The sequence below is a fragment of the Leptonotus elevatus genome, chromosome 1 (assembly GCF_054856555.1).
Source record: "Leptonotus elevatus isolate MCC_2025b chromosome 1, RoL_Lele_1.0, whole genome shotgun sequence".
Classification (NCBI taxonomy): domain Eukaryota; kingdom Metazoa; phylum Chordata; class Actinopteri; order Syngnathiformes; family Syngnathidae; genus Leptonotus; species Leptonotus elevatus.
Genome location: NC_141239.1, coordinates 10966249 through 10988020, shown reverse-complemented (window position 1 = coordinate 10988020; position 21772 = coordinate 10966249). Strand labels below are relative to the sequence as shown.

At 39.7% G+C, this 21772-nt stretch overlaps 1 protein-coding gene across 1 annotated transcript in view; it reads right to left on the bottom strand.

Annotated features, from left to right (window-relative positions):
* cdh24b (cadherin 24, type 2b) overlaps positions 1-21772 on the bottom strand; it is a 206749-nt gene that overhangs the window by 31661 nt on the left and 153316 nt on the right. Inside the window, 1 exon segment of the mRNA XM_086074315.1 lies at positions 13217-13398. Coding sequence (XP_085930441.1) covers positions 13217-13398 — 182 coding nt within the window.

Genomic DNA, 21772 nt, shown 5'->3' with positions numbered 1-21772 from the left:
ACCATTTATGTTTGAAACATTTTTTTAATTAGTAGCTTAACACTTTAGCTGTTCATAATAGGAACTCCTGCAAGCCTCTGGCCAATGGTTTTCAAACAGGATTCGGGTTCGAATTTCCCGCCCTCTTTCTTCGGATGTGACGTCATGTTGGCATTGTGTATGTGAAGAAGTGAAAATGCAGTTAAATTTTTCGGCTGCAGGTGGCAGTAGCGAGTTGAAATTCAATTTTCTGTGTTCAGTAGCTTTAACAAGCCACTTTACATCAAAGACGAAAGCCCCAAATTCATGTTCGATGGACATTAACGTAACGTAAATTAACTCAAAACAACACTACATCTGACATTTAGTAAAATAAATAAATAAATAAATAAACAGAACAAAATTGACACACAATTTGTTAGGCCTCGACAGTAAGACCATCAGCATCAGGGCCCCCAAGGATGTGTCCTTTCTCTATACAAACAATAACTGCACCCACCAGTCAAGCTCCTGAAGCTTGCACGAAGAAACAGTCTGTGTCATCCCAGCAAGTAGCAAGATTGCTTATAAAAGGGTGCTGGAGTGACTGGTGCAGAAAGTACAATCTGGAGCTGGACACGCTCAAGGAAGTGGGATTTCCAACTGTCCTGTGTCAACTATTGAGACCTACTATTTCTTGTAGACTACAATCTCTCATTGAACGTCATGAACTTCATCCTCAAAAAGGCCCAAATGAGGATGTATGTACGTTGCGGCAACTAAGTAAACACAGCCTCCCACAGGAGCTGTTGAGGCATTTCTGCACAGCAGCCACTGAAAGTGGTCTCTGATCATCCATCACAGTCTGGTTTGCTGCTGCTACAATGAAGGACAAAGACATTCTGCAAGGGATAGTAGAGAATTGGCAGAAAGAAAACATCAACCCCTTCATTCTATACGACTGCACTGAGTAAGAAGTGGGTAGGAAAGGTGCCAGGTTCATCAAAATCATGGACTGGTAAAAACACCAAAAAAACACCATAGGCCATAATTAAAAGTGCACATCAAGTATGTTGTTAATACCATCAGCAACAAACTCTAAAGGGCCAGAAGAGAAAGTATCACAATCTACTATTTACAAAATAATTAATGAAAAAAGTACACTGGGTACATCAAAAGATGCAAAAAGCTTATTAGCGAGAAGAATAAAACGGCCGGGCTGAAATGTATATAAAAAGTACAGACAAAACCTATTGTATGAGAGAAGGTTGTATGCACTGATGAGACAAAGATGAACCTTTACCAAAGTGAAAGAAATACTATAGCTATGAGAAATTTGGTCAAACTCAAACATACAATTTCATCTATAAAACTCAGTATGGATGAATGAAGTAGGAATACAGAATGGAACACCCCATTTTTTTCCAAGAACAGATAGAATTTTCAGGAGTTTGCCATGGACATAACACCCGTCAAGTGAATATGGGTAACTTGATAGTGCCCAAACCACCCAAAAAACTTCTTGATGAGAACTGTTCATTATCGTGCTTCTTTGGCTTGAAATGGACTCCCATTTAATGCAAGAAACATCAGCAGCAAGTCATCTTAAGTTATTAAAATACACATTACAGATGAACTCGTTTCTTCCTTACAATTAGTGAAACAATGTAACTGCATGTATTAATGTATGCATCTGCAATTTCTATTTTATTTTGTTTATCTTTTCTTTCGTGACCTTTCAAATTGTGTATTGTTGTTTGTCTGTTTCTACTTACTTTATCTGTTTAATACTGTTTTTGTTTAGTGTTTTTATTTTTACTGCATAGAGTAATTTTAAACTCTGTATGTTTTTGTTGAATTATTTGAGGACCCCAGGAAGACTAGCGACCACTTTGTGGAAACTAATGGGGATCTTAATAAAGAATAAAGTATAACATGTATATGTATAGTATAGCTTTTATGGCTTCTCCTCAATATTCTTCATTGATTAAAGTGGAAGTCAGCCTTAAACATTTCTTGACAATAATGTGACCTCACTAGTCAAAACATGACATTCTTATTAATATTATATTTGTGGAATATGAGTTATGAAGCAAAATCCAACCATTTTTAATCCAACTCAGGGGTGGCCATTTTGCCACTTGCTGCTGACTGAAGATGGCACCACAGTGCCTAAAGGCTCAGGTAACGACCAATCACAGTTTAGCTTCAGAAAACAGGTGAGCTGTGATAGGTCGTTGCCTGGGCCCTGAGCAACTTTGATGTCAGCAAAGTCAACAGCAAATGGAAAAATGGCCGCCCCCCGAGATGGATAAAAACGGCTGGATTTTGCTGCTTGATTTATATTCCACTAACACAATAATAAACAGAATACCATATTTAGACTAGTGGGGCTGCATAGAACATATTATTGCCCCAAACAATGGTTTGACTTCCCCTTTAAGAACAAGTCGGCAGAAGCAAATTGAACATTACAATTAATCTGATGCAAACAAACTGATCTGGAGATTCGTGTAATGCTAGTGATGACCCAAAACAAATCGCCAAACAACACAAAGGTTCATCAGGCGCAAGAAGGCAAAGGCCAAGTAAATCTCCAGACACAAACTCTTCAGAGGAATGCATTTTAGATGCAGACGAGATGAAGACTGAAGGCAGTCTTGGCGAAAAAGGGCTCTGATATTTGTATGTTGGGGCATTGCTCTGGTATGCTACAATTAAAACTAATGTATTTCCCCCCCCCCTAGCAATTAGCATTCTGAATCATCAAGTTTGATCATAGTGTGTAATTCTCATTTTTAAGGCCTCTCACAATTAGGAACAATTAATTAGCTAACCTACTTGCTGGATTAATGAAAGATGATGCACGCCTCCCCAAAGAAGCTGACCCAGAGGCAAACATGTTCAGTTTACAGTATGCGTGTGCGCATGTGTGTGTGTGTTTGGCTCACATACAGTCGATGCGAAAGTCTTGCTTGATGTTAGGTTCGGCGATTCTCCAGCCTTGCTGTCTGTACTGTAATGGATGATGTACTAAAGAGTCATTTGAACATGTGCCTCCTTGTGTTGACCACAGACAGCTTTACTTCTTGTCCGTGTGTGCTGCTGTCCTTGGGCTTTCTTTCTCTTTTTTTTGTAGTTTTTTTTTCTTCTGCTGTACATTCTAAATCTAAATCATACATCACGATTGTCTGATGACAAGCGCTTTGGACATTTCTGACAACCAGAGTTGAGAGAACAAAGCTTCTTCTTAATCTCCCTTTTGACTTTGTTCTCCCTCTGCTGTCTTCCCTCTTCCTCTCTGATGGGCTCTTGTCTTATGTATCGCTCTTATTTCACTCTCAAATGCAACAAACCTCCCATTTTCAACTACTTCTGACCAAGACATTGCTCGCGCTCTTCTTTCCCTCCATCATTTTCTTCCTCTGCGGATATTTACACAATCTCCCCTTGTGGGAAAACAAACACAGATAATCCTGGGCTCGCTGCTGGCGTGTGACCGAGGATTAGCCAGTCGTTTTAAGTGCAAGCATATGGAAATAATAACCGCAAAGTGACATATGTACAAGCTTGCTTGTCCCTCAGGTATATGGAGAGATTCTGAAGGTGCATAAATAGTAGGCTTACATAGCTTAAAGCTGCACAAATGGGACACACCTCAAATGGGAAGCTCCTGAATAAGGATGATGCTGACGTGTAATTATTTCAATTGATCTGCAGTGCATGAAGTATTTAAAAGAAGAAGGATTTAACATTTTTACACTCCGTGTTCACATGCAATACAGGTCATACTGTGGGTTACATTAATTGTGGGACAAGTTTTGAATCATTTGTCTTAGTCTTGTCTTCATTTTATTTTATATCACAAAAACCTAGCATTTGAATAAGAATAACGAATAGGGGTGTGTAGACTTTATATACACTGTATAATTTACATCCAGCAGCCACAATAGTATTTACGGATTGTTGCAGCATTTTATAATCTCATATAATCTAATACAATAATTATTATTTTTAACACCTTTGTTTAAATAAATAAATAAATAAATAATAATAATAATAAATCTGAGAAAGGTATATGCTAAATCCCGCTTTCCCAGTCCTTATTCTCAAGGGCCGGAGTCCTGCAGGTTTTATATGGTTCTGTCCTCCAGCACACCTGATTCTAAAAATCTCAAATGTTATCAGCCTTCTGCAGAGCTGATTATAGGAATCAGGTGTGTTGGAGTACGGAAACATCTAAAACCTGCTGGACTCTGGCCCTCGAGGACCAGGATTGGGGAAGCCTGGGCTAAAACTTCAGTATGATATATATGATATGATACAAAACAACTAGACTCTGATTTCAATGATTTACAGAGGTGTGTGGTATGGATACAAAAAAAAGTACATCTTAGCTCTTTGACCGCCATAAACGTTATAAAACGTTTAGCATAAACCTACGGAAGGGCGGCGAGGACGTTAAAAGACGTTCACTATGTTTTTTCTGTTTTTTTTTGGAAACGGGTGGAGGAAAGCCTTGGGCAGCTGTGCTGAAAGTATCAAGCAGATCTGGTTAGTATAATGACTCGTTTTGGCCCCTAGATGGCAGCGATGACTCTCTTTGCACAAGGTTGGATGGGCCGCCCACCGTGGGCGTCAGTAGAAGACGTGAGGCGGAGCTAGAGTGTTGAGGGGACAATGGCTGATGAAGCCACAATGGCAACCGGTTGCAAGCAGCTCACGCTTGAGCATTTTTTTCAAAGACGGAAAGCATCGATCAATACTAAAAAGCGCATTGATGTCGACGATGATGATGACTCCGAGCTTGACGCCAAAGTTGGAAGCCTTGACGCGACCGTTATGATCACGTAGTAAGCCTCACCGGCTAAGCGCGGCTAGCGCGGCTAAGGCCGGAAAACGCGCACAATAACCGACCGGGTACTTCTACACAATCGGACATTCGATCGGGCAATGGAGAGTTGGCATCGACCAATGCAGATTGATGATGATGATGATGGTGAATCCCGAGGTTGACGCCACAGTTGGACGCCACAGTTGGACGCGGCCTTTATTCTCACGTCATAAAGCATCACCGGCTAGCTCTGCTAACGCCGGAGCTGCACATGCGGACATTTTGTCGGACAATGAAGAGTACCCCGAGTCCAATGCATATTCATCGGAGGAGCGGGTACAGTCTGATCACGGAGAAGACACTGTTTCTGGACTACGATGCCACCATGAATGGAGTGGATAAAATGGATCAAAACATCTCTTACAACCCGGTGTAGCAACTGAAGGACACGAGGAAGCGAGACGTAACGAAACCGTAGCATGATCCTGATATTAGACTTGATGGCAACACACACTGCAGTATATACTTGCTATTCCCCGGAAAAAACGGCCTGCAAGAAAGTGGAGCTTTTGCACGCGAAGAGGCAATCTGTTGTGCAAATGCTGTTGCGTCTCCTTGCACTCAGGGGAGAAAAAAGAAAAAGAAAAACTGTCGTTGAAACATCCACATATTTGTAAATAGCACCACAGATGCACACATTTGTAAATAGTTTGCCAAATTGTTGTCAAATTGTTACACTGTTGAATGTAAATAAACGTATTTTGCTATCAAAAAACACTTTTTCATTCTTGGTGGTAGTGTTTTATAGAAGTAAAGCACTATTTAGGTGTTTGTGGCATCATTTATGGACAAAAAGAAGTGTAAAATTCACTAGAATGCATGAAATAATATCGTTTCACTAAAAGCTTGATTTCTCCGTATTTGAGTCCAAAACAAGCGAAATCGGGTGAAACTAACCATTTTCTATTGTTGATTACTAAAGAACGGAATAAGGTAGAAACAAACTGAGTTCAATCTTTTTTCTGATGAAAGATGAAAGTCCAATCTTTCATTTGGTAGTATGTGTGTTTCCATAGTCCAAACAGAACATTTTCTGTGGACCTTGAAAGATCAGTCAAAATGCTTAAATCGGCTGGCACTGACGGCATCCCTTTTCTGAAAACGTCTGGCAGTCAAAGAGTTAGTATGTACCGGTATACTTAATAATGAAATACTCAGAAGTAAGTCATCACATCTTTCTTACTTGATGGTTTTTGTCAACCGTTTTGTGGTATGCATTACTTTCACCTACAGCACTGGACTGTAACAATATTCTTGCTTGTGAAAGATTTCAAACGAGGTTAGAATAATTTTAACAAACTGCTTCTGCCTTCTTGGCTTTCTTTTGCCTTTCCTTCATTTTTACACACTTCCTAGTAAACTCGGAGAGAGGAATCTAATATGTGACATTAATGTACGGCCTTGGCAGTCTGTGATCTACTTATGCCACTTTTTCACTGCACTATACTGCCCAAGTTTTATTCATCAACTTTTAGGCTCGTAGATCTTCCATTTGAAATTGTACTGCAGGAAACGGCAAAATCCATTATCGCATGAAACTCATCAGTTGAAACGAAACTAACAAACAACAAGTGTTTGCATTTGTATTTATAGATTTGAGCTAAAGACTGTGGAGTACAATAACATCTCCAGAACTAAGATCCAGCAACATGGTAAGTTAACACGCTTCCTGGTCATCTACTGGCTAGGATTTGGCGCTCTCAATGCAGCATTCAATTCCTTGTCAAAACGTCATTGTTTTTCCCTCATCTGTTTAGTACATACAGCAGGACTGCCTGAGTTACTTGACTTAATTTTCGGGTGGGAAATTCAAACCCAAATCTAGTCTGAAAACTATTGGCCAGAGGCTTGCAGGAATACCCATTGTGAACAGCTAATAATAATAATATATTTGAGTCATTAATGGTCAAGCAAAAAGGCTATTGTAAAGATAGTTTTGGGCAAATTGTTACATAGAGCAGCTTTGATGTTGTTGATGTAATGTAAAATTGTTCTCATGTAAAATCTATAGAAGCTGGGACGGTTTTAAGCCACCACCACCAACAGCAATTTCATTGCTTTAATGCAGACTCTTTCACATTTTACTAGTTTAACCATTTTGATCATTAGTGTGGATTTTCAAACCCAATTAATCTTTTTATACATCATCAGTGCATCAATAGACAGTCAAGCCGTGGTGAGCCCCGAGGTGGAAAAAGAGCATTTAGCTCTATTTAATCCTGCACAAAATGTTAATTTTCGGAATACACTTTAATTGCTCCACATTGGGATTGTTGCAATGATTTTGATGCCTCAGATCATCAGGGTCAAATCTGGAATCCTTCTGAAATGCGTGAGATTGTGTTCTTCTCAACCTTTTTGGATTTTGATTATTTGAAAGGAACAACTCGCAAGGGCCCACCCACTGCATATTTCCCTCTGCCCATTAGAAGGCACTACTGAAGTCAAGGAGCAATTGCACCACAGACGGCTATGCTAATTCTCCAATTACCTTCCACTTATTCTTTGGCCTTGTTCATATGCACTATCAAAACTCAATTAGGTGCAATATGTAGAGCATTTTTAGTAAATGAATGGGCTAGCTCATGAATTAAAGAGAAAAACAGAATTCAAAAAATAAATTAAAACTAAGAAAATAATTAGACATATTTTTCTGCGCCGTGTATGTATGCGTGTATGCGAATAATGCTTAGTCACAGACAAACAATCCTTACTGTCTGGCATGGCCTGCAGACAAACTCGGAGCAAAGGAGAATGGGGAGAAGGGCTTTGTAAGATTTCTCTGTGAGTTTGCATCTGCTTGCGTTTAAATGTCTCCTGCATTTGTGATGTTTGTGGGCATATCGGTCAGAGAGGGCGAGAGTCTCGAAATGCATGGAGACAGTGGCTGCTGATGGCGGGAGAGGGCGAGGAGGGCAATAGGAGGAGACATAGATGTTTTTGTTGCTGGAGGTTTCTGCGGGACAGAAAGTAAATAAGCAGTGATAAGCAGCAGGCAGCTTTGGCCGGCAGCAAGACTTGCAGGATTTTAATGACCCGCCTTCTTTTCCATGTCCCTCGCATTTCCATCTCCTCACCATGTTGTCTTCCTCTGGCTGCTCAGATGTATCGCTCCCTCATCTTCTTCCGCCTGCGGTCTTCTTTTACTGTTCCGACCTCATTTTAACTCTTTCCATCAGCTCCTTCTCTCTAAATCGGCTTCAACATCCAATCCAAGTCTCTTACGAGCCTGCCATCTGACATCATCCTACTGAGGTAGACGAGCAAGTACCACGCAGCAACTTTCCTTCCATCCTTAAGCCACCAATCTCACCTCATATATCCTCCCCTTTTCACAGATTCAACAGACAAAGCGACAAGGTCAAGCCTGTCATATTATGCCCGTGTGCACTTATCTCCCTGTGGTTTATCAATGCTTGTGTCGCCGTGCGTATCCACTCGGCGTGTCCCAGATTCCTGTGTGTGCAACCTTAGATTGGCTTTTAAAAGGATTCAGCCCACAGCGGCGAGGTGACGAGCAGGGGTCAAGGCCAACTTGTTGGCAGCACAAATTGTTCTGCTTGGAAGTCCCTCTTACTCTGGGGGGTTGAGGGCACAGAGATCATCTCATTCTCACGGTTAAATGTCAGCTTCCTCGCTCGCTGCACAAATGTGCATGCCTCATTATGGGCTTAACTTAAATAAACACAGATTGTGTATAGTTGAATGTTTACAATCCTATTTAACATCCAAATGCATAATCTTTTTCAAAGTAAAATCATGTCATGTTTGTTGTGCTTTTGTTGGGGGTTAAGGAGGTGGAATTACCACCAAGTGCAGGCATCTGAATACAAGCAACACGTAATATATAGGGATGTTCGATACCACTTTTTTTTCCAGACTAATACAAGTACGAGTGCTCAACTCAGCGAGTCGTCAGTCACCAATAACGATACCACTAGAACTTTTGATACTTACAATTTCCCCCCCAAAACAATGACAGATCATTTTAAAGAAAGACCTATTATACATATCCCATGATAGCATTTTTCTTCATAATTGCATGAAATTAATGGCTGTTTTCTATTTGTCTAATTTCTAGTTCCTGATCGTGAAACGGCCACAAGACAACATCGTGAGTACCGATACCTTGAAATAATACTGTATTGGTACTCGCCCATTTCTAGTAATATTGTAATGTCTGTTATTGTTGTGTGTGTTTGAGGGTGGGGCCAGTTAAGTGGGACGTAACGTCAGGGAGAGGGGGAGGCGGCGGTTGAGGAAGTTGGGCTCCGTTAGTCAATCTGTTGGAGGAGTGCATGAGCGTGAGTTGCGGCTAACAGCAGCTCGTGTTGATTGTGTTTTGTTACCGCTGTTATTTTGATTCAACGGCAATCAGACTGAATCAGCGACTGTGTGGATCCTGCGTGATGGCTATCTTGACTTCCCTTTTAGACGTTACTTTATCGTAGTTGATTGACATCGTAGTTGCGACCAACATCAACACAACGCTATCCCGAACACATATTCAATCGCTAATTTAGGGTGCTAAGAAACCGCGAATTAATTACGCCGTCATTGTATGACACAGCAGAAGTCTCCGACGTAAATGGATAGCGGCTACCTGTTAGCATGACCAACGACTGAGTGTCTGAATTTAATATTCAGCACTTGTTCCAGCCTGCTCATGATCTCCTTCAAGGGAGAGATGAGGCTACTTTTTTTCTTCATTATTATTTGCAATTTTCGTTGGTTCCTATCATATGTTGAACTATGATTCTACAGTCCATCACTTTTTTACGTCTTGCTGCTATCAAACCACCGAGTTGTCAAGGTAATTTTTGTCCAAAAGAACGTTTCTATCAGCCCGTGTTTCACGTCGTGGTAATTTCTCTTCGCCGTAAGTCATTTGTCGGTGCTTCTCTGCACCTTTTGCCTTCTGTCTTAACACATCTCTCTGTAGTTTTATCTAACTCATACCTCCTTGTTACGGCACTCCGTCCTGTCACTGCTTCACAGGACCTCATTTTAGCTTCCCTCCCTCAGCCCTCTCATCTTCTCTCCTTTTATTCATCCCTTTTCTTTCTCATCAGTCTCTGGGCCTAACTTTCAATTTCTTTCTTGCAGCATATCTTACTGTATCCACCCTCTCCCCAACTCTCTGCTGCACTTCAAAAGAGATTTGTGGAAAACAATCCTGTTCTGCAAAACCACCTCTGAGTTTGGATTGTTTTTCATGAATCCTACTGAACTGAGCTCAGACATATCAAAGGAATAGCATGTGGATTTTATATTATGTATGCACCTTCTATTTACATTCAAGTAACTGAAAATAGCTTGTGTTTGTTTGATAAACATTGATCTCATTGAAATATCAATAAAATGACATCTATTGATATGTAATGACTAGCTTTCTGGTTTCACTGCATGGCCATCCGTAGCTTTAGTAATTTAGCTATTATAAGCAATGTTTATAATATATAATTAATTGTTTTAGACTGTACTAATTGTCTCTAATAGTTAAGGTATGACAATGCCCTTTCATGTGAGCAAGGAGAGCCATAGTCGTGATGCACTTTCAGCCATTATTGAAAAACAAACTTTATAACACACAAATACAAAATGAGAACACTCACAAGGAGCTGCTGTAGGTCCACAACTCACAACAAGATACTAAGACTAAAATAACCAGCCGACCAACCTGGCATCACTCATACCACTTAAAGGCACACATCCAACACTTGGATACTACAGTTGGTACAGTAATTACACTTTATAAAACCTGTTTATTTATTTACATTCTCTTTTATTGTTTTACAATTTTTCTATATACCGTGCTATATTTCTTTATTAACTCTTTCCATACATAAGACGTATCAATACGTCATAAAAGTCCTAGTCACCACGGGCATATGATGTATTTATACGTCATACGCGTTTTTTCATGCAAGAGTGTACAGGAGGGTCTGATACAGCTCCTGAATGAAGGATTAGTTAGGCTTGACTGCAATGTTATTTAAAAGAAACGGCCAGCAGGTGGCAGCAAGTATAAGATCAGCTGGTATCACTCAAGGATCATGTTGCAGAAGAAGCGAAGGAGGAAGTGTAGGTTGGGACTGGGAGTGTCATCTGTTACTAGCGTGGTGTAGTAAAACTGAGAGTTGCAGAGAGTAGCGGAGAGGTAGTAGAAAATAAGAGATGGGCAAAACAAAACAGTTAACCCTGGAGGATTGCTTTTTGGCAAAAAAAAGAAAGAAAAAAAGGCATCCTTATTGGCTCATCAAAGCATGATGAAGATCAGTCAAAATCCAGTAAAACTGAAAGGGTTGCTCCAATGAAAATGGCTGGGGTTAAATGAGTTAAAGTGGAAGTAAACCCAGAAAAAAAATCTTAGTATGTTCTATCCAGCCTCATTAGTCTAAACACAGTATTTGATTAACATGACATTTGTGGAATATGAATTAAGCAGCAAAATCCACCCGTTTTCCATCTCAAGGGGGTCCATTTTGCTACTTGATGTTAATTGAAAACAACATCACAGTGTCTTTTTCCCCCCTTTTTTTCTTTTTCTTTTCTTTTTATAAGTAAAAAAAACATCACAGAGTCTAAGTAATTCTCTTTAAAATGTAGAAAAATATATATGGTTGCGGTTTTTGGGCACTGGAAGGGAATAACGGCATTTCAACTCATTTCAATTGCGACTGATTTGATATAAGAGTAAATTGACTTACGAGCTTTGTCACACAACAGATTCAACTCATAACTGAAGATGCCACTATTATCTCAAATGAATAGTCCTCTGAAATATTCAATATATTCATAGTAGCTTAGAGGCAACGATTTTCAGCTGTATGTCTGGCACGTGACAAAAGCAAATAAGCCAAAGGAGCTGATTTAATGGTAATGATGGAACCTGTTCCGATGTTTAATGTATAGCCTATGTGACACAAAAGCAGCATGTAATGTATGCAATATATCAGGCACCCTTTCTGCACTTGTGCTGTGTGAGCTCGCGTTCACATGCAGACAACATATTAAGATCACATCCATGTTTGATGGCATGATGCAAACATATTTATGTTTCAAGTGTCAGAGGGACTTTGAGTAGATGCTCATAGGCCCTCTCCCACTCACTCCATCTGATACATGTATGATGATGGCCTACTTGCCCATCCAGAGACAGCTGTGCAGTATGTATTTGGATACAACTGTGATGGTAATGAGCAGGTGACGACACTCATCACACCACTGTGACCACACATCTTCATCAGGATGTGATTATCGGGGGTGACAGCCATTTTAGCAAATGAATGTTCAAAATTGTCATAATCTAGCATTGCACTTTAGGGAACTATTAGCCAGCTGAACCCAGAATGAAACGGCAGATTTTCATTTTCCCTTCTGCATATACAAATGTTCCAAATGGAAACTCTGGCTGAAAGGCAGCTGTAACTTGTCATAACATATTTCTTTGGAATGATTTTGTCAAAATGTTATGACTTTTTGCTTAGATGTACAGTACAATTTTGCAGGCACATTTATTCATTTAGATTCTTACACTATTGTAAGGATTGCAGACAATCTACCAAGAGTTGTAGCAAAAAAGCATGCGGTGAGCACATCATATGTTTGTTTGACTGTCAAAAGAGTACAAAACCTAACTCCGTGCGAAGTAATGTTATGTTGATTGAAGACTCAAAATTGCATCAAAGGTGTGTGTGTGAGTGTGAATGCACACTGGTATCGGCCCCTGTCGCAAGAACCTTGAAATCTTTGAATAAGGCAGTATATCAGTACTTTTTTTTTACAGTAATGTACTGCTTACGTACACTGTAGTGCCCTCACATACGGGGAAGGAGACCCACAGTCTCCGATGTACTTTTCAGCTGGTTACTGAACACAGGCAGATCAGTCAAACACATTAAGACAATAAGCAGACTCACACCGTAGCTGCTGTCAGCCATAGCTCATGCCCAGACACTCATACAGACTTACTGATGCCACATGCGCCTCACTAAGGAATGTGTAAAAGACAGAAACTATCATACATACAGTATTTTCTATACATTTTTTGCTTTTAATTGTTTTTTTTTGGTCATAGGTTTTGGTAATAAGTTTGTAATGTTTTTGATGAGGGATTAAACGTTTAAATGTAATCAAAGCCAAAAAACGGGTTCACTATGATGTCAACAACATATTACACTAACATGATTGAGACACTGTTTTGATCAGTGTTATATTATGAGTGTTGACCATGAAAATTTAACAATTACCGGTAGTCATCTTTAATTTCTATAGAGTGTTAGAGACTGGAATGAAAGAGGCTATATTGTTGACAAAAGTCCTGATCGGCACTTCGTTTGTAACGTATCAACCTTCGCTCACCTTGTTTAGTATGATGACTGCCTCTTCGTTTACCCCTGTGATGTTGAACGTGTCGCCAGTCTCCCCCTCTAAAATTGTATAGTCCAACTTGGCGTTGTCGCCGAGGTCAGCGTCGCTTGCTGAGATACGTCCTATTTCAGCACCTGGGATGGCCAGCTCGGATACAGAGAAGGACCACATACCTGGGGCAGACGTGAGAAATACAATTAGGAAAGCTGTATCTGTACAATCTCATTAGCGCGACACCTAGGAGTTAAACATCTCATTTTTCGTTAGATGTGGTTCAAAAGGATGCTTCTCACCTGACAATATTTACACCAATAATATTCTATTTAGATAACGCAGCATTTGATTTTGCATACTTGAGAGGATTACAGAGATTAAAGGGAATGTGAGTCTTGTGTTTCAACACTCTAAACAGATGTTTTAATACAAAAGGTAACCAAATTTGCTTTATTGGAATAAATAAATAAAATCAAACAGACTACTTAACTTCATTTGTAGAGCACTTTCAAAACCAACCGTCGCTGAAACAAAGCGCTGTACATAAAGATTGAACATAAAACATGCAACACTCAAATTGAATACGACTATAGAGCACCGGCATGCAGAGATTGCAATCTTGCGATCACAGCAGCCATTAGTTTGTCCATTGGTCAGTAAGCTCACATTACCCATAATAATCAACGATAAACTATAATTAAAACAACAGATGATAATAAATAAACTGTGGAAATTGTGCCAAATGTTGCCAATGCCAAGTGCTTTAAATTGTGATTTTAATGTATTACTGAGGCAAAGCACATTATGAGTATTTTCCTCTTCTTGTGCTGTGCATATTAAAGGGAGATACTGTTCATTTCTCAGATTATTCCCTCTGATAAACACTAGTAGTATTACATTCTGTACCAGCCTCACATCAAATGCAGGTTTTGAACACGCATAAAGCTAAAACAAATGCACCTGGCACTCCATCAACTAGGCATGGTAGCAATGACAGAACTTTCCTAAGGGAAAAAACACAAACGGTTGTGTTCAGAATAAAAGCAATATTTTCAAAATCCTCATATAAGCTTTTTTTCCCCCATATACATAAATGCGACGCTACACATTCTATTCCAAATCAAAACATGAAGGAAATGTTTTATTCCTTTGCGTGGAGACAAGGCTGTTAAAAAATATCATATTTGCATTTTTCTTTACAAACTGAAATAGTCACATTAGCTGAAATGCATGAAAATGTTACTTTCTTCCGAATACTGAACTCCTATTTACAAAAGTTATCTAATCACTGTTACAAAATTGTTCACTTCAGGGTGTACAAATGGTCGTTCAGTAACCAGAAGGTCGGCTGTTCGATCCCCGCTCTCCCCAAGTCATGTACCGTTGTGTCCTTGGGCAAGGCACGTCACACACATTGCCTCCAGTGCTACTCACACTGGTGTATGGAAGGTGCGAATGTTTGGTGGTGGTTGGAGGGGCCGTAGGCGCACACTGGCAGCCATGCTTCCGTCAGCCTGCGCCATGGCAGCTGTGGCTACTTAAGTAGCTTATCGCCTCCACAATGTGAATGTGTGAGTGCATGAATTATGTATCCATTCCACTGTAAAGCTTCTTTGAGTGTCTAGAAAAGCGCCATATAAATCCAATACATTATTATTAAGTATGTTTGAGCCTTATTCACCTGAAAAGATGCTGATATTATACCGAGCACCCCTACTATGTAGCTGGCTTGCACACATAAAACGGACAGGATCATTCAAACAGACTTGTTGTCTATTTAATCTCAAGCTGAGCAAGTTAAATAGATCTGTAAATAGGGGCGAGAACACCCGCCTCACAAACATACTGAGTTGACAGAATAAAAGATAGTCGCCACTTCAACAAGACCTTAATCTGGGGCAACACACAGTCTGACAAACTTTGTAAATCTGACTCCCCAGTGAGATAGATGCTTCACTTTGAGGATCAGGATTTCAGTTTAGAGATCAAACCAGCATGAATTATCATTTGTTGCGCTCGGTTGTTGTTTTTTTAAGATGTTGATGTTGAATCTGAAAGGCAAGTTTCCCAACTGTGAGAGATGTTTAGTGGATCCGTCTCCAGCTGATTCAGCTTTAAATTTAAATCAATACCAAGTGAATGCAAATAAATATCTGACTCATATTTGTGCCAACATTTACAGTCACACCAGGACTTACATTGTATATTATATGGACACAATTTTTGTAACATCTCGCCATCAGAAGAAGAAAATATGAACTTGGTTTCTTGCAGCTGAAGTGTTTAAGCTTACAATTGTCAGGGAATACTTTTTACAAGAAGAGACTTTGAAATATGGAAGTGTGTCTGGTTAATGCCTGTTCATTTGAAAAAGCATTTGTGACGTTCGAGATGAGCTCACTATCGCTGTTCAAGTTACAGCTAAATAGCTGTACCTTATTCAGCCATTCCCAAACCATGTTAATACTTGGGCGGAGGGCCCAAGTAAACTGGCTGCCGCCCAATAAGTTTTCAGAAAATATTACGTATTATATAAGGCACACTTAAATTTGTCTAATGTGTCGATATTGGACATGTAATGGTTTAGGATGGTTTGCTGAGTCTCAATAAATATGCAGTGCTGGGCACTTCCGTCAATTCCCATCGATGACGATGCCCACCTTTCGGCGCGTGCTTCCGCATATTTGGAAAATGCTTTATGCTGCAAAGGCTCGTATAAATACACGGAATGAGAAGGACCGTATATATGTACTCACACCGATCGACGGACGTAAACATGCTTCAGGTGGTGCTCAGTCCATGTATTTATCCGAGTCTTAATGCCATTGAGCACTTGATCCAAGGTGGGCATCGTCAAAGACAAGAATTGGAACAGGTAATAATGAGAAGCTGCTAGGAGGTCAAGTAACTATACCAGGTGACATTCTGTAATGCATCTCAAACACCAGCACATTTAAAATCTTAAGTGGGAAAGCACAGATCACCACCAGGAAACATTGGTCTTGGTTTTAAAAGCCATCAAGCAAAGTATGATAGGATATTCCCAAACATGTCATGTTTTTATTAATGCCCATCTAATATTTAAACAAGAATGTGAAAAAGAAATCCATCGCACAGTACTGAAGAAAACAAAAATCCTGAATCTGCCTCAAGATGTTGATGATGCATTCTTGGCCCTCTTATCAAGTTTCCTGAGACGCAGTAATTATTTGGCGAACAGACAAGCCCCACCAAAAGCAGAACCTGCCGAGCATAAGCAGAGCTCGATTTCAGAAAGATGCAGTGTTGACGTTCTTGTCTGTACCAAACAGAGGATGTTTTTCTTTCTGCATATTGGAACAAGCAGTCAACACAAGGGGAACCTCATCTGTCAGATGAGCAATTTACTGGCGTATCGGATCGATTGAAGCAGAAAAAGGAAAAAGGAAATATTGCCTCTTATACGTGGAATGGAAAAGAAATCAACATAATCCAATCTCATTTATCCAAGCACATAAATTAATAGATTTGGTAATTAACATGTTTTCATGTTATTTGACTATTTTAATTGCTGCTTGATTGTTTGAGAGGAAATCTCAATAAAAATCGAATTTGCTGTTGGTATATTTTCCTTTGGTGCTTGTTGCTAACAAGCTGTGGGATTTTAGCCAAATGATTCTCAGTGTAGATTAAAAGAAAAACAAGCACAAATTCACCAGCAGCATTCAAATGGGAATTGTTTTTCTTACTTAAACACTCTTCAGTATTTAGCAAAGTTCCAAAGCATTTCCAAACATTCTAAGCAGTAAATGTGAGAGTGGTGTTTAGCTGCAACCGAAAGGGCCTATTAATACACAATGCTACTGTAAACTAAATTATTTTCTTTTATTTAGAATGACCTGATTTACCCCACGCTGATAGCTGGCTGTATTTCAAGGTATCGGCACTTGTGATACCAGTATCGGCCACCCTCTTGTGGCTGTTTTACAATAAGGAACTAGAAATTTGAAACGATAAGAATAGTCACATTCCATTAATTTCATACAATTTTAGGGCAAAATGTTATATATATATATAAAATGAAATAACTGCGCTACAACAACATGGAATAAAGTAATATTTCGCTTCAACGTATTTCTCAAGTACATCATCAGGATAAAAATTAACTGTGCAGAGCAGCTGAGTGGGAGGTAAAGAGGACGTTTTGTAGCATAATCTATAGTGATATCTACACATATGTTTACTTGTTTTTTTTCTCAATTAATTATTCCACAAGGTCAAAATAGTTTAGTAATTTCTGCTTGACTGAATCTATTCTTACTCTGTTTGCACCTGCATAGTGGAATAAATTGCTCCCATGTGTCTAAACAGATTAAATACCTGAAAATACACCTGTGGCCTTAATTTGCCTTTTGAACAGAAGGAGCTGTTTTTTTACGATATGATGATATGAATGTCCTTGCATTTTGTTATATAGCTGCATTTAATTTTGCTTCAATGGTTTTGTTTCATGCAAGAAAATGTTGAACATCACACAACCTTTATTGGAGTGAATGTTTTTGTACACTGTGCACTTTACAAAAAGGACAGTCAGTGCCAGTGAATCAGTGCTAAATGCCATTTTATGTGGCATGATTGCCACGCTTACCATCTGGGACTGGCACCGCATCAGGCAACTAGAAATAGCATGCCTTTTAATAATGAGATAGCCAATTAGGGACATTTTTTTTTACATGACAGAGACAGTGGTTGTTATTGATCTGTGCAAGTGTATAGCTCTCAGATACGCCGAGAGTGTGAAGAGCCTGTTGTCACTTAAACAAACACACTTGTCACTTATAAGGGAACACTGACAGAGCATCACAAAATCTGGTAGTGTAAGTAAAAGAAGCTAGATGTAGTAATTATCAGCTTTCTTGCCAAAGTGGAAAGCCATTTGTAAGTGAAGTCACACATCATTTCCACCTGCGATGGAATGGAAGGGAAAGAGTCAAGCTCCAAGAGGATAAATGCTGATTGGCAGTGAAGGTGCGCTATCCCATCCGGCACACAGAACAAGAGTACGAGCCTCAGATAAAATCACAAAGAAGATAAAAATGGAGAGTGACAGGATTCTGTCCTCTGTTGATGTTGCGCAGGTAAAAGCAGCGTAGAGGAAATCGCATTGGCATGCAGATGCAATGACTCAAGTTTCAGTCCCCGTTGAGCTCACCCATGACTACGCTAAGAAGGAACGCATTGAATGTCGTCCCTCACTCTGTATTTGGACACAACATCAGAAACAGAGCACTCCTCTTTTTCAACTAGCCCACATCCACTCATTGTAGTTTCATTTGAAGATAACATAAGATGACAAGAAACTCAAATGGTATGAGCCATAGATGGATTTGTGTTGTATTAGTGAAAAAAACCCATACAAATAACAAATCAAATTGATTCATCTGAGAATGAAAAAAATTAGTTAGAAAATTCCCTAAATCAAATCCTGCATTCTTTACATGGCGAGTCCAGGGGGAGGCTTAGAAGGGCAATAAGATGGAAGAGGAGATTGTGGCTACAGGGAGGGTGGGAGTGGCACTGATTAAGGCATCACAGTTCGGTGTTGAGTGGGCGGTAAAATGAGAGATGACAACTAGATTCTCTGCCCAGACATGATTTCATTTCTGCGTGTGGAGAGTGTGGAGAGTGTGGATAAGACATTGACTTCTATCGCAATGTTATTAGGTTTAATAATGAAAGAGTCCCTTTTCTTTCTCATTTTCCAAGCGAGGCCATATAAAACATAACCTGTTGCTATTTATCTTGCTTTGTGTTGAAAAGTATGCCATTAGCCATTACTGAGCTCTTTACTGCTGTCAATTGCAGTAGTATAAAAAGGAAAGTGGGCTTCTGTGTGTCCATTAGTCAGAGAATGCTTGAATTTGCATGCTACAGCGTCTATATACACTTAATTTAGCACACATATTCCATTGAATATGATGATCCCAATTAAGCAGGGATTCTTTTGAATCTTCACCTCAGATGGTGACAATAAAACTAGATACAATATAAAAAATCAGTCAGCATAATTGGGATCAATTTGGTTTCCTCTTTAAAGTTTTAGAAATCTAAAAGTGGTTCATGCTTTGGGCATCATAATTAGGATGTTTCATGTACATGCCACTTGGCAAAGACTCTGGAGGGGGGCAGAAAATACTGGTCTCTTCTGGTCTGCCACATTATCTCCCAAGAGGAGCAGGAATACTTTTTACCAGCTCAGATCAGAGTGTCCGCCCTGAGACTGGGAGGTCGTGGGTTAAATCCCCAGCCGGGTCATACCAAAGACTATAAAAATAGGACCCATTTACCTCCCTGCAATAAGGGTTGGAATTGAGGGGTTAGATCACCAGATGATACCCGAGCGCGGCCCCTGCTACTGCTCACTACTCCCTCAGGGGATGAGTCAAATGCGGAGAATGAATTCCGCCCCACTTAGGTGGGAGGGACAATCAGTGGTACTTAAACTCTAACTTTTTGTTGCTTTGATAACTCACATGACATGAAGGTGCGCTCAGTACTTAATGATTCAATCTCTTTTCTGATGTGCTGGCTCCAAACATACGTTCAGTCATGAGCACAGTATTCTGATGAAATGACATTTTCTAGATTTATGAAAAACAGAAAGCAAAAACACATTCTTGTTCAAAGTAGAACACGTTATTTATTTATATATATATAAATATATATATATATATATATATATATATATATATATATATATATATATATATATATATATATATTTATATTAAGGGTGTCAAAATTAGCGCGTTAATTGCTTGTTAACTTAAAGACCGCCCCTTATTTGGAAAGTCTCTCCCAAGGGAATTCCAGTCGCGACGCAGCATTAACGTCCATGTCAAAATGACCCAATAGAAATGCACTGTACTACATTGACTGGAGCTAAAACACACAATGTGTTAAGGGGCAGAATGTTAGCGTGGAGGAGCCATTTGGACTGTGTAGCACTACCTGAAGAACGCACTCGGTTAGCCGTTAGCAACGAGCTAGGTTGCTCCAGCAAGAGGTGTCCGTGGCACTCCTAAACCTTGTGAGAGCCAAGAGCCGAATGGACGCCGTCTTGTCAGTTGGAGTGACCCCAAGCCACTTGATCTTGAGATGTGAGGCATATTTTATTCAGCAACTCCAGAAAAAAAGCTCTCAAGAGTAACACATAATTGTGCTGTTTCTTGGCTCGCTCGCATCGCTTGCGCCTTGCAGTAAAGCGGTGTCACTTTACAATCAATGCATGCAAGAACGTAACAAAATAAAAGCATTCAACGTCGTTCAAAGGTGTCACTACAACACAATTTAGTAGTAATAAACTAAATATTAATACATATATTTGTGGGGACTGGCGTCAAGTTGTATTTTACAATTTTAAAAATGTGCAGAAGTTCGCAAGTTACTTTATGTTAAAAATTAGACAGCTCTTAATATGAAAAGGTATTTTATGTTTCGTTTCCAGTAAAGTTGAGTCATTTTACAATGTGCATCTGTTACGGAACTTAACAAAATAAAAGTATTCAACATTGTGCAAAGAAGTCACTTTAACACGATTTAACAGTAATAAATTTAACAACAATGCATATATTTGTGAGGACAGGGGTCAAGTTGTATTTTACAGTTGTGCAGAATTTCACAAGTTACTTTCATGTTAAAAATTAGTCAGCTTTTAATATGAAAAGAAAAGTGCACTGAACTGTCACCATTGTCTTACAAACGCAATGGGGTATATGCCACGAAGGAAGCGGGACTTTCTACTTCCTGGTTTTCACACATCAAGCATATTGTTTCCATTTCCTGTTTGCGACGTGCGGGCCGCCTCACAGTTCTTGCGCTTCCGCCTTTGTGGCCCTCGGTTGCGCGTTCCTGTCGACGGGTGCGAGTGTGTAGTGTGTCTATCTCAGTTGTCCTAAGCGTTTCAGAGAGTTAACATCCTGAAATCCTCACAAAATGGATTTACGAGCTTCCAGGAACAGATTGTGTTCAAGCTTAGAGGTTATCATGTATAGTGCGTTGGCTCTGTTGATATTGTGTTGCACTGTGGTTGACAAAATGAGATGGATGATGAAAAATCAGTTTATATGTCTGAATCACTTTTCTTCGTCTTATTGCCATCCTTCACAAGCGTTGATGAATGGATGGCCGGATGAACGGTTGGATGGATGACTAAAAGGCTTTTAAAAAAGCTGACTGGCGCAGGAGGGCCTTGATGCTAAATGACAAAGTGGCAGGATGGCTGACTGAATGAGTGACTGATGTGACCAAGAAAAGAGAAAGAACAGTCTTTGACAGGCTTAAACCATTTAGACACTCTGCCTCCACCTGAGAGAGGCGAGGAGAGAAGTGCGCAATCGAGAGAGACGTATGGTGAGAGCAGAAACGGAGAAAATAGAACACCGGGCTGTGACTTGGACAGAGAAAATGACAGAAATGAAGAGAGAGCTATAACTATGTTTGCAGTAGTAATTATGTCATCTATTGAAGTGGAAAGCACCAAACTTAATATTAAATATTAATGCATATCAGAAA